General features: G+C 40.8%; 2 protein-coding genes across 7 annotated transcripts in view; one reads left to right on the plus strand and one right to left on the minus strand.

Moving 5' to 3' along the window:
- The window catches only part of UBP1 (upstream binding protein 1), a 70704-nt gene that overhangs the window by 50862 nt on the left and 6922 nt on the right, over window positions 1-12920 (plus strand). For 3 of the 4 annotated variants that reach the window (XM_089776574.1, XM_006121750.4, XM_006121751.4), the window contains 4 exons: window positions 4112-4215; window positions 6773-6827; window positions 7045-7138; window positions 12104-12194. In XM_089776574.1, coding sequence (XP_089632700.1) covers window positions 4112-4215; window positions 6773-6827; window positions 7045-7138; window positions 12104-12194 — 344 coding nt within the window. Of the gene's footprint in view, window positions 1-4111; window positions 4216-6772; window positions 6828-7044; window positions 7139-12103; window positions 12195-12367; window positions 12501-12920 lie in introns of all 4 variants that reach the window. The other variant, XR_331971.4, reaches the window with a different exon arrangement.
- The window catches only part of FBXL2 (F-box and leucine rich repeat protein 2), a 108732-nt gene that overhangs the window by 7867 nt on the left and 87945 nt on the right, over window positions 1-12920 (minus strand). The window contains exon 16 of one of the 3 annotated variants that reach the window (XR_012901889.2): window positions 4210-6638. The exons of the other annotated variants lie outside the window; for them this stretch is intronic. The gene's annotated coding sequence lies outside the window, so the exon portion shown is untranslated. Of the gene's footprint in view, window positions 1-4209; window positions 6639-12920 lie in introns of those variants that run through there. 3 annotated transcript variants of the gene reach the window in all.

A 12920-nucleotide genomic window follows, 5' to 3' on the forward strand; every position in this document is an offset into this window, starting at 1 on the left:
TGAATGTAGATTTTAAAACAGGTTGGCAACCTATGGCTTGCAAGCCAAACATGGCTCTCTTGAAGCTCGAGCCCAGCCGCCCTTGCGTCCCCCAGCAGCAGTTGAACCTGCACAGGTGCTACAGCAGGCCTGGGCAAAACAATCCAGCTGTAGACACAGCAGGGAGCCCCCAGGCAAAGTCCTGTGCTTGCCTCACCCCTACATGCCACTCAGAAAAGTGGCTGTGGGACATTTATTTTGCACAAATTGTGAGCAGGGAAGGGAGAGGGGTGTGGTGCCTCATGGCTGCTCCCACCCCCAGTACAGTCCCATTAACTGTTTCTGGCCAACAGAAGCTGCCTGTTTCAAGAACAGGCAGTGCACAAAGCATTAATCCCCCCTCCCTTCTGACTCTTAGTCACCAAGCACATGGCCGTTCTCATTCACCCAAACTCAATGGCCCCCTACCCCAAAAAAATTCCCCACCCCTGCCATAAATAAAGACTATGTTGAAACCTTTTGTCAGGCATAATATTTTACTTTATTTAAAAATGAAGCCTGGCCAACAAGCCCCCAATTGAGGCCCCGACCCCCATCTGGCTACAGCATCTTAACATTCCTGCACCCCCCTACACACCCGAACCCTGAGTCCCTCATGCCCCTGCACCCCCACATCCCCAGCCCCCTGCCATAAGATTGACAGCCTGAATGTGTGCATGAAGCTGACTTTGACCACTTATGATGTAAACTTCAAAGAAATATGTGAAAAGATGCAGTACCAGAAGTCCCATTAAATAAAGTCTGAGAGTACAATGTTTCACTTATTCTGTTATTAATCGTTATGCCAGTTATCAATAATATTAATTTGTATATTTTCAGTCATGCAAATGGACATTCTTATATGGCTCTTTGCTGACCACTTGTCCGGAATTTTGATGTAGTTTGGCTCCTTGGTTTAAAAATGTTGCCGACTGTTATAAAAGATACTTTAATAAGTAGATTCTTATTTAACCAACTAGAGAAAATAAGAGAGGCGGAACATGCTAATGTCACATTCTACGCAACTGCTGGGATTAAATAAAAAACATACTCCAGATGGCTTCTAGAAGTCCCCATTATGAATGGTCAAATAGATCACACTTGAAAGAAAATACACTACACAGTTCTTGGCAAAAGGCAACAGGGAACACAAGAGTTCGATCATTTGCAAAATTAGGTGCCAGTAATTCACTGTGTGTATGTCTCAACTTCATTTCTTAGAATACTGAGCTGCTGAAGCTTTCAGATTGCATAACATTTCACTAGCATCTTTAGCTACTGAGATGAACCACATGGAGCAGAAGTTGGGTTTGGTTGCTGGACTACAAACCAGTAGAGAATTACAACAAACTACTGCTTGGGAGGGAAAAGCTCTCAAAATGACTAATGATCTTTCTTTCCTCGCACAGACTGGATCACTGTAACAGATTTTTTTTTCCTGTTTGGGGAGAAATGTGCAGAGAATTAACATCCAAAATTTACCGTTTGTAAAGTTCTCGGTAATGCTGCTTAGTTGTTAAAGCCTTTGGAATTTAGATTGTATTTAAAAGAAATGCTGTCAACCAAGCAGCTTTATTTCTGGTAGTCTTATTCTTTAATACCTGATATTCCTGTGAAGGAAATTGAGGGTCTACGATCAGGCCTGGTTTGACCTTAGCATCTCAAAAATTAAAGCATGCTCTAGTAAATATATTTCAAAGCAGCTGAAACCTGGGTCTTGCATATTACAAGATAGAATAATGAAGGATTGTTTCAGGATTCCAAGTTCTAGTTACTGCAGATGTGATCAAAGCAACTGTGGCTTGTTGGGAAGTATTTCTAGTTCTTCTGCAAGATATCCTGGATGTGTATAACAATCTATACATCCATCTTGCTGTTGGTCATGTAATGTTTTATCTGTTCTGATACAAACCAATTATTTCTACAAAACAAGGCTATTTAAAGAGAAATGAAGTTAATTTGAGACTCTATGGTCTGAAGTCGGGCTTTAGAGAAAGTAATGGTGAAAACTATTAAATCATTAACAGGTTGAAAACGTTTAGTTGTTTGAAACTATTAAACTGAAATAGGGATATTAATTTGTTTTACTACTTTGATGTAAAACAGAAGATGTTTGATAAGAGGCAACTACTGTGAAGTAATGGACACAAATATCCTTGTCTTGCTTCTGACCGACTGAGATTCATTTTCTCGTTCGTTTTAATATACTGTGAACAGTAACAGCAGCCTGGCTTAAAATAAAGTGGCACAGTGAGTGATGTATGGCTTTTAATGTTAATATATTCCTCATTCAGTGTGGGGCATTGAAAATTTAAGCTAATCAAGTATGCTGTAACACCATGTTTAGAGTACTTACTAGGTAAGAATTGGGAAGCGTTGTCACATAGTATTTCATCACAAATTATGGTATCCAAAACCTCAGGTTTTTTGAACAATAACACTTCAGGAAAGCAACCAAAGGAGTAAGACAGATGTAATTCTCGTCTGTCTTACAGTGAAGTCTCTTGGCATGGAGGGTGGGTTAAGTTCTTTTTTCCTCACTGATACCCAAATGATTAGGAGTAGTTTTGCCAAAGCATGGCTGAAAGTGGGTAGGAGAATCAGACTAACAAATATCTGGCCACCTTGAAAAGTTGATAATTTTGAGAATCTGCATAGGAAATTACTCCTCTGTACCAACTGAACTGAGTATTTCTTTAATTCTCTTTAGTCAAAAGCCTGCTGTACAATATTACTTCCATAAGTCCAAAGTCTCAAGTTATTCTGATTTGGTGTAAACGCTAAAATGTTACAAATTTAAAATAATTGTCAGTTTTAACTAAAAAGTCCCCTAAAGTTGCATTAAAATAGTTCAAAACAGAATCAACTTAATAAAAAATGTCACCAAGTTTCAGTAGAAAAGACTGATTTTTAAGTATTTATTAAAATGGCAAATGTGGATAACAATGTCCCAGTGGTAAGTGCATACAAAAAATTGCCTTCCTAGAGCACAGGCAGGATATAGTATCCTGGCTATGTCCTGTTTCAGGGTTGCCAGAAACTTTCTACCCTCTAAACTTTTCTCATAGTGCCAGAGTAATAGACAGCTTGTTAGTTTTGTTGTTTGCATTGTGGTCATGCCTGGAGCTCACACTTAGGGATCAAAGCACCATTTTGTTAAGTGCCTTACACACACATAATAGAGCTTTTGTCCATAAGAGATTACAATGTTGTTAGTCTGACACACACAGATAGATATGGTAAAGTGGGTGGAGTACCACCTGGTAACAGTGAGGGATGTTTAGTATACCAGTGCTGGCTATCTCAGTACACTAACTGTGTGATGTTCTTTGTATTAATAAAATTACAAGAACACAAGTCTACATCTAAAATGAGTCCATTTTATATGAAATTTCCAACTTTTCTAGCTTTTGAAGCCCCAAGCCAGTGACTCTAAAAACATTAACCAATTTTAGGATTTATGATGTACCTATTGCTGGTAAGTTGAAAGCCAGACTTCTAGCACAAAAGTATCAATAAGCACGTCCAAATAAAGTGCAGAAAGCATAAGATTTTTCTCATGTCATTGTGGTTTCTAGTCAATAAAGGAGCCTTTCTGTAATTAAACATATGAGGGATTTCAAGGTCACTGAATTTTCATGTTTGAAATGTAGACTCCTGTTAAATTCTGGGAATTACTGTTTAGCTCTTGCTTTTCAGGAACAAGAAAGACCTTAAACTGTTTAAAACTTAGATTTTTTTTTTAATGATTGTCCATTAATTCAAATATATCAGAAACCTGTGTTGGCATATCTAGCATGGTCTTGGCTTTCATTTCATCTATCTCTAAACCTTTTGTAGCAATTTGCTGCTGACTGGGGTTGTTTTGTGAACTTTGGATGTCTTTATTTTGTTTAAAAAAAAAATCTATGCAGTCCTTTCATCAGCTCCATCCGCACTACTGTTAGTCTGTCGTTAGAAGGCAATAATCAAGTTGTTAACAAATAGGAATTTCCTTCGTGGAACAGAAAATAAGTAAAACAGCTTTGTGTAGGACGACATGCCAAAATAATAAGATTTTAAAGATAAACTTGTTAAATTGTTTTCTCTACAGTGCTCACCATGGCCTGATGCTCCCACGGCATTTGTAAACAACAGTCCTACCCCAACTCCAACTTTTACCTCTGCTCAACATAATACCTATAGTGTCCCAGACAGGTAAGTTTATTTTCTGTAGTTTAATTTGAGGGTGTTTTTTTAATCAAGCTTATTGCTTAAAGCATTTTCCTTTCATTAGAAGAGAGATCATGTATAAATAAGAGAGCTTGACTACCAATCCCCAGAATTAAGTTGTACACAGGAAGGGAAATTTGGAAATGTGATCAACACTTTTCAGAACTCTGAAACCTTCGGCATTATGTTTTTTCAGTTATAAAATTATTATTCCAGCCCAGAAATCCTGTTTTCGCTGCTCTGTATCCATTGCTGGTAACTTAATGTATTGACCCCAGCACAGTTCATAGCAAATACTTTTCCATTTAATGGGGGTATCTTACTAAGGCCTTATCTACACGAAAGTCTGGCCACTTAAACTGTACCAGTGTAGTTACTACAGCAGCACAACTCTCCTAGGGCTGGTCTACATTAAGTGGGAAAATCAAATTAAGACTTGCAACTCCAGCTACTTAAATTACATAGTAGCTGGAGTTGATGTTACATAGTAGCTGGAGTTGATGCATCTTCCATCACGTTTCCATGCTGTCCACACAGCAGGAGGCCGACGGGAGCAAACATGAGGAGCAGGAGTAGTGGTGCTGATGAGGGCGCCCTTTGTGTTCAATCTAGCACAGTGTTTCTTAAACTCTTTAGGACTGAGGAACACCAAACAATTTTTTTTGCTGAGGGGAAACAAATAAACAAAAAAAGGTCAGGGGAAAGTTATTTAGGCAAAAAAGGTCTCCTGCCCCTTTAAGGGCAGCCATTTTGAATTCTGTTTTTCTCCGTGGCACACTGGTATGCCATGGAACACAGTTTAAGAAACACTGATCTAGCAGGCCTATATTGCATGGGGAAGACTAATTGTGGCACCATCAGTCTTCTGTGTTGTGTAGCTGTGCCTCTAGTGTGGACGGCTATATTGGTATAAAGGTGCTTGTACCACTACAGTTTTTCTGTAAGGGAAGGGAGGGGGAGATATTACAATAAATCTAATCTATGACATAACACATTGAAATACCAAGAATTAGAACAGGGGTGGGCAATAATTTTTGGCCTGGGGCCACTTTAAAAAATTTTTTTGAAGTGTCCCCAAGCAGTCTCGGAAGGGACAGGGACAGGATGCTTCTGGGCTGCCCCACCCACACCTTGCCATAGGCATCCATGCCCCTGGCAGGGCAGGAGGAGGCTTCGTGTGCTCCCTGCCCCCAGGCCAATCAGGGCCTGGGGGCAGGGGCGCATGTGATGTTTCCTCCTGCCCTGTGAGGAACACATGGCACTTCAAAGCGCTGCGTGGTCCTGCCAGGGAGGAAGTTTCATATGCTCCCCCACCCCCAGGCTCTAATTGGCCTCTGGGGGCTGGATCAACCTGTTTGATGGGCCGGATCCAGCCCATGGAGGCCCTTTTGCCTGCTCCTGAGTTAGAAGGTAAATGATTTACCTTACCTCCATTTAAATCAGGAGGAGTCAGTGATGTAACACAACTATGGATGAGAGACCTAGAGGAAGGTTGATGTTATTAAAAGTATTGTCTGTCTTTTGTCTTTGTATTTTTTCCTCTCGAGTGGTGGCTTACTGGCAGTAGGTGCTGTATTTGAAGCACTTACAGAAATATTAACATTCATCTATGGTTATGCTGGTGAATGGGAAGGAGATGCCACGATGGGGCAGATTACAAATTTTACCTTTCAGACCAGGCTGGTTGGGGGGTGGGGGGAATAGAGAAAAGAAAAGCTTAAAAAATACACATTAGCTCTGAAACTGATAGGCTTTGCTGGAAAGGATTGTTTAGTATTCTAAATAGCAGTTTTAAATATTTCATTTGTAGAAATGTGTTCATATTTCAATACTCTTGGCAAATCCTTTAAGCCTCAAAATAGAACTCCATGCAGGTATCTGTATTTCACATTAGACTTTAAAAACTGACCCTATCTAAGCTGAGTGTGATGTAAGAGTAGAAGTTAGCCTACTGTTGTACCTCACGTTTTGCACTGGTTGACTGATGCCCTCCCTGTCAGAGGCTTCTGCAATGGTGACGTATGTATAAAATATTAGAAATTGGGGTGAAAGATGCTATTTAAATGTGAAGTATTGGTGTAATTTACTGTCACTAATGCAACATTCAGGAGAACCACTAATTTTTTTCAGGGTATTCAGAAAGCTGATCCTGGCATCTCTACCTTTTTTGTGACTGACCCTGTGCATCAGAGGATGGACAGCACCTCTCTTACCTCTTCAATCCTGTGACCACTATTCATTTCTTCCTTTTAAGATAGATGGTTGGATGTGTGAGTTTATTATGGGTGCTGCTTTTTCAGTTGACTAGCAGGGATTAGATTAGGAATCAAGTGAATTGCAGTCTGTGATATTCCTCTTTTTTACAGCATATCTCCACCAAACCAGTTTATTCCTGAATGGTCTTTAACCTGCCATAAAATAGGGACATTTTTTATCATTTTGGGAATTGAAGGTTACCTTTATCAGTAATGCTTAAATAGTTTTATTCTCTTAATTTTAAAAAAATCAGTAATATTATTTTTGTTCCACCTCTCTACCATAGCAATTCTTCTTCCCCAAATCATCAAGGAGATGGAACATCTCAAGGATCTGGCGATGTAAGTATGTTTTCCTGTATGCTCCTCTTTACACAATGAAAAACTTGTATCTAATTGTTGAATAATCAGTAAAATGGAGGTGCTGCATACTGATTTAATTACTGATTTGTTCTAGTGGAACTCAATGAGAGGATTTTTGTAGTAATGTAACAGAGTTAATTTTGTTGTACTAAAAATATAACACCGAAATTGTCTTCTTCAACCCTGTTTCTTACAGCAACTTCATCCTTCAGCCACAATCCAAGAAACTCAGCAGTGGTTACTCAAACATAGGTTCTCTACCTATGCAAGGCTTTTTTCAAATTTCTCAGGTATTTTTTTTATTTCTATTTTGAGTTTTCTCTGAAAAATTACTTTGTAAAAATAGTATCATGGGGTTGAATATTTAGTGTCCTTCTGATTTCTAGGCCAAACATTCAGTGTAAGAAGAAAAAGCTTCCTTTTTTAAAACCATCAGCTTCACAAACTCGGTGTCAATTGACACTTGAAAGTAAAACTAGGCTCTTCCTTCCTTCCGCATCACCACCAGTAACAATGTTTCACAGCCTCAATTAAATGTTTGCACTACTTATTTAGGAAGAAAATGAGTTGAAACGCTGGATTAGACATGTGGCCTGTCTTATTCAGTGTCTTGTCTCTAATCATGTGTGGGATGCAGGAAGGTGCAAGAAACTACTCTTAAGGCAGTTGTGGGGTAATGTAGGTCCCTCCTCTTCCCAGTTAAATTCCCTCCAAATTCCAAATTTATTTAAGCCCTGAAGTGAGACATCATCTGTTCCCAAAATTTGTTAGCATTTACTAGAACTCAGGACTTTATTCTTTTATGTATGGCTTATTCTTTTTTTATTTTATTTTTTTCAGCAGCAGGATGTAGCAGTGAATTCCAGTGTAAATTAGTTTTGTATTGCTTTTGAATTCACCACTTCTCAATTTTATTGAAATCCCCCTTATTGTTCTTAAGCATGTTTCAGGGGGATCCCACCATGCACATGACTAGATTTGAGTAGCAGTGTCTTTTGGGGCTGCATGTACACACTATCCTCACCATGCTCCCATGTGAGGGAATTAAGAGTGAAATGGCCAGTCCATTTTTACCACCCATGGCAGCAAAATGAAGTGTGGTGAATGGCTGACCCTCTAACTCATACGTTTGGATCAAACTCTTTCAAATCTTCTGAATTTCTTTAGAACTCATTTGATTACCTTCCTCTTCAACTGCTAAGATCATATTGACCTGTATCTATAGGGTATGGGTGACTAACCCCCCTTCTGAAGAGCTCCTTAATATGACAGACTTGAAACCTGCAGGCTTCAAGCCCCATTCATTCTGTACTGGACAAGTCCCCTTAAAGGATGTAGTTAAATGTTTCTTCTGCCATAGAGAAGCACACCTACCAAGCAGGTGCACCTGACTTTTTCTGTTAGGATATGCATGTCATAAGACACATGGCTCAGCCTCCACATTCTGGAACAACCCATAAAGGTCTGTCTTATGGCCTGAGGAGATGAGCTCTAAAACCCTGCTAGAAGACAAGCCGGCCTCGTTCAGCATCCTTTCCTGCTGACAGGATACCAGTATGGATAAAATAGCACCAGGGAGTGAGCAGGGTCTGGCACAGCTCCCCTGAAATCAAAGCATATAAAACAGGGACTGACAACTATAGCATCAAAGTCCCACACCAACAGGTTGCTTAAAACATTAAGACTCCAGACAAAACTTTGGGTATCCTCCAATAAAGCTAGTAATGCAAAGTCTGGGCAGAGAAATCCACCAGGGCTTGCATAGAATTGAGGGGCAGGGAAATGGAGCAGTCTGTGGTACCCAAGACACACGATCACTGACCCTGGCTCCAGGACCTTCCCCTGAGCATCAGCACTGACACCACCCGTATTGAATTAGCCAAAAGTAGGCTTGGAACAACCACTAGTGCCAATGCACCTACTGATTCTGTACGGACCATGTTACTGAGAGCACCACATAAGTTGGTATTGCTCCTAGAGGAAGTCTTCTCCTAACCATGGCCTGGCTACATGTTCTCCCTGTCCTCCAGCTGAGAGCCTCCTCTACTCAGAATGGCGGTCGGTACCATGGAGTGACTTGCCAAAATCCCATCTAGGGCTCAGTTGCCACTGCAGGAGTGGCAGTGGACTGGTCAGTGCCCAAGAACCAATAGTAATGCCTCCATCTCTGGCATCAGGGAACTAGTCTTCACTGCAGTAGAGGAGGAGGTCCTGTTCCTGTTCAGCATCTCTAGCCAGATGTACATGTTGGAATATTGGGAGGAACCAGATCTTAGGATAGAGCAACACCAGCACCCATATTGCCACCTGAGGACTAAGGATGTAAAATGTTAACTGGGTGAGGCTTGCCAATTCTGGTTACCTGGTAGGGGCTGGAGCAGCTCCCTGTCCATCTGTGTCAGGCCCAGCTGTTCCTCCCCACTGCAGGTTACACACTGGCTTCCCAGGGAGCCAACTGCAGAGCCCATAGCGAAGCCTCTTCCTCAGCAGCAGGGGCCTTGCCAGGCCTGCTCCTGGGGAGCCCGCAGCACATGTAACTAATATGATTTTTAGCTGTTACATGACTTATGTTTTTAATTGTATTTTTACATCCCTGCTAAAGATCTTGTAGCTTCATTTCCTGAAAAGGCAGTATCCTTGGCATTGGTACCAATGCTTGATGACTCTAAACCATTCCAGAAAGTCCCTCTGTGGGTTATTGAAACTATGGCAGCAGTGCTGGAAGAGAAATCCCAAGTTGAGACATCCATCAGCACTTAGCCTGGATAAGATTGCCAGCCTGAGAAAGAAGGGGCTGTTTGACAAAGCCAGTCCCTGTGGCAGATGTCAACTACAATAATACTCACTATGAAACAGGTTATTCTGGTTCTAAAGTGCCTTTAACAAGGTTGAGTGTTTCTATACTCACCTGAACCCAAGCTCCTTAGTTGTATCTGTAGCACAGGGGAAATCTAAATTGAGCAAGAGTGCCATCAAAGATGTGGACTTGAAAAGGATGTACACTTCTTTGGAAGAAAGTCACACTTTTCTACCACTATTCACTTGCATGTTGCCAACTGCCAAGCCTCAATGGCCTGATTATCCTAGGGGAAAGTGATCCCCTTTTTTGCAGATGCCAGAGGCAGTAAAAGAAATTGGGGCTATGTCAGCCTGTGGCCTGGATCACATGCCACGTTGCAGTGGACATCTCCAGCCCTGTTGAGCTGTGGTCACCGTAGTGACAATGATGTGCAGAACTTTGTGGGTCCAAGTATTGAGTATCCCAAGAGAGGCAAAAATCACAAGTGAAGACTTGAGCTTTGTGAGCACCGAGCCCCTTAGCAAGCGGAGTGCTCTGTACTGATCAAGACTCAAAAGTCACCTTGGTTTCCCTGGGAAACTACATCCCAGTCCTGTATCACAAGCCATACTGTCCTCAACCACACAGGGTACCAACACAGGCATCCTGAATGCCTGGCACAAAGTGCCATAGTGTGACAGAGGACACTAACAGTCCTCCTCCTTGGCAGTGAAGCCCATTCCTATGATATGCTAGCACATTTGATTCCACAGTTGGGAACCACATAAGATCTCGTATAATGACCCTTATTTTTCAAAGCCACCTTACCTGACATTATATCAGACAAATAGCCATGGAAAGGTGCTCTAACTTACCCCATCTAATTCCACTCTTGACCCCATCCCATCACTTCCCTTATCCCTCTCATGCACTCAGAAGTGGCCTCATTATTTCATTTAGGAACCAGAGGAAGTTTCAAAGGAGTGCAAAGGAAGAGGCTTCTACTCTCCATATATCCTAATTCCAAAGAATGGAATTATGTCATGCTGTCTTAGACCTGAGGAGACTCAACAAATACAGACACCATGGACCTTCAAATTCTCCATAGTACCTAGAGCATTCATTAAGTGCCAGACAGTAGTAGGAGCACATCTGAGGAGAGAGGCAATCCATGTCTGCCCCTACTTGGATGGCAGGCTGATCAGATGCAGGTCCCAGCAGGAGACTTCAATAACCTTAGATTACATTTTCTCTCTGTTCCCTGAACTAGAACTTCATATGAGCAATAATCCCTAACAGTGCCTCAGACGAGAGAGTTTATAGGAATCATGTGGTGAACAACCTATCAGCCAGTTTACCTGCCATAGACCAGAGTCCAGTGTCTACAGTTGATGGTAGATTACCTGAAGTCAAACACAACTATAATAGTGTGTGCATATGTCTAGTGCTCTTAGGCCACATGTTGGTGTGTGTGTCTGTGTATATATATCCTGTCTGGACTAGGGCTATGAATGTGTACACAGCCTAGGCTCATTGGTTAATGTGCATAGGTGCATGCACACCCCCATATCCGCTCCTAGGCAGCAGCACAGGACTGCTGCACATGGGGAGCCTGCTTTCAAGCCTGCTCCCTGTGTGTAATGATTCCCACAGAGCCACTTCCCTCCCCGCACTGCTGTTTTTGTATCAGAGGCAGCAGCGGGGAGAGAGGGAGCCAGTGCTCACGGAGAGTCATCATGCTCTAGAAGTAATGCCATTACTACAGGATTGTCTGTACACTTCCAGAGGTTGTCCATCAACCTGGGAGACATCTTACAGAGGCAAGCCATAATTTGGTAAATATATGATAAAGCCATGCTCCCTGAGGTTCTTGATACAGCGAACATACAGACAGCTGACAACTGTGATGGGTGTCAGAGGAACTTTTTTCCTTCATATTTTCTGATCTACACAATCTTTCTAGGGACCAGCAGTGTAAATCATAGTGATTTCAGTGCACACAGTCTAGGATAAATAGTTTCACAAACTATATTTAATGATCAGCAGCCTGTAATCAGCATTTTTGTGGGTGTATTTTTTCCTTCATTTTGCATCTCACTGAAACACACTAGCCCAGGTGAAAATCTAAACCATGAATTAGCTATATAGCAGTCTTACTATTTTAAAGCCATTTTTAATAAAAGTAGGTGACATTTTGCAGTAATTATCTAATTTTTAGAAGTATTGAATTGAGCTAGGTGTGTAACTGCCTCTGAAAAATCACGTAATTATTTCTTATTAACCAGTACTTCCTTGTGTATTTTATGTGTTCTCAAAAGCAACTCTTAGCCTTCGCTTGCTTTTGTGTTTATCTTGGGGAGTTGCATTGTTTTTTAAGAACCAGTTTTGTAACTTGTTTGTAATTAATATTGAATTCTTTTGAGCTTCCTTGTCCTCAAAGAAACTAGCTAAATCCTGCTCTTCTGAATTTCTTCAGGTGCTGATTTATTAAAGCTGACAAGAGAGGACTTGGTACAAATCTGTGGTCCAGCTGATGGCATTCGGCTATATAATGCACTGAAATCCAGGTAAAATGGCAAGTTTATATTTAAATGTTTTTGTTCAATCACAGTAACTTGTCTTTCTTAGAATCGGGGATTTGGGAGATATGAATTGAGAATTAGGTTGGCATATGCCTATTTAGCTGCCTCGAGTTGGCAGTAATGTGCTCAAAAGAAGACTGTTTTGTGTACACCTTCAGGACAGGCCACAGATATGATGCAGGCACTGATGAGTTCAAAGGTAGACTGTAAGACTGGTAGCAATGCAGTTGGGCATACTGATTTCTTGAAGACGGCTGGGTTTGTTGCCAAGAGACAAAACTTCTCATTTAGGTGAGCTATAAAGAACCTAAATTTTTTGAGGTCATGGCTGCTAAATAATTAACAAATAAAGAATTCTTATTACAAATTAAACTGATAATACATATTTAGTAACATACTGTCTTTATAAGAGCTGTAATTATTGCTATTCAGTGGTTGTGTTCCAAGATTCCATTGTAAGCAAGTCTTGTAAGTGACTTTAAAATTGTTGAATTAATTTTTCAATTTACCAGCATCTGGCAGACCATCTCAATGGTTCTGAGACTGGATCTTTATTAAGTCACTGGTGAAAGTTTGTATGAGGTGGTTTTTTGTTCGTTTTTTTTTTAAATAGCTTGAAAAGCAGCAAAAATGTTAAGTAAACTGTTAATTCAAGGAAACTAAAATAAAACCTTCATGCAGTTTTTGGACGAGTGTCTATTTTTAAAATTA

Source organism: Pelodiscus sinensis, chromosome 2 (genome assembly GCF_052426305.1).
Source record: "Pelodiscus sinensis isolate ZL-2025 chromosome 2, ASM5242630v1, whole genome shotgun sequence".
NCBI lineage: Eukaryota > Metazoa > Chordata > Testudines > Trionychidae > Pelodiscus > Pelodiscus sinensis.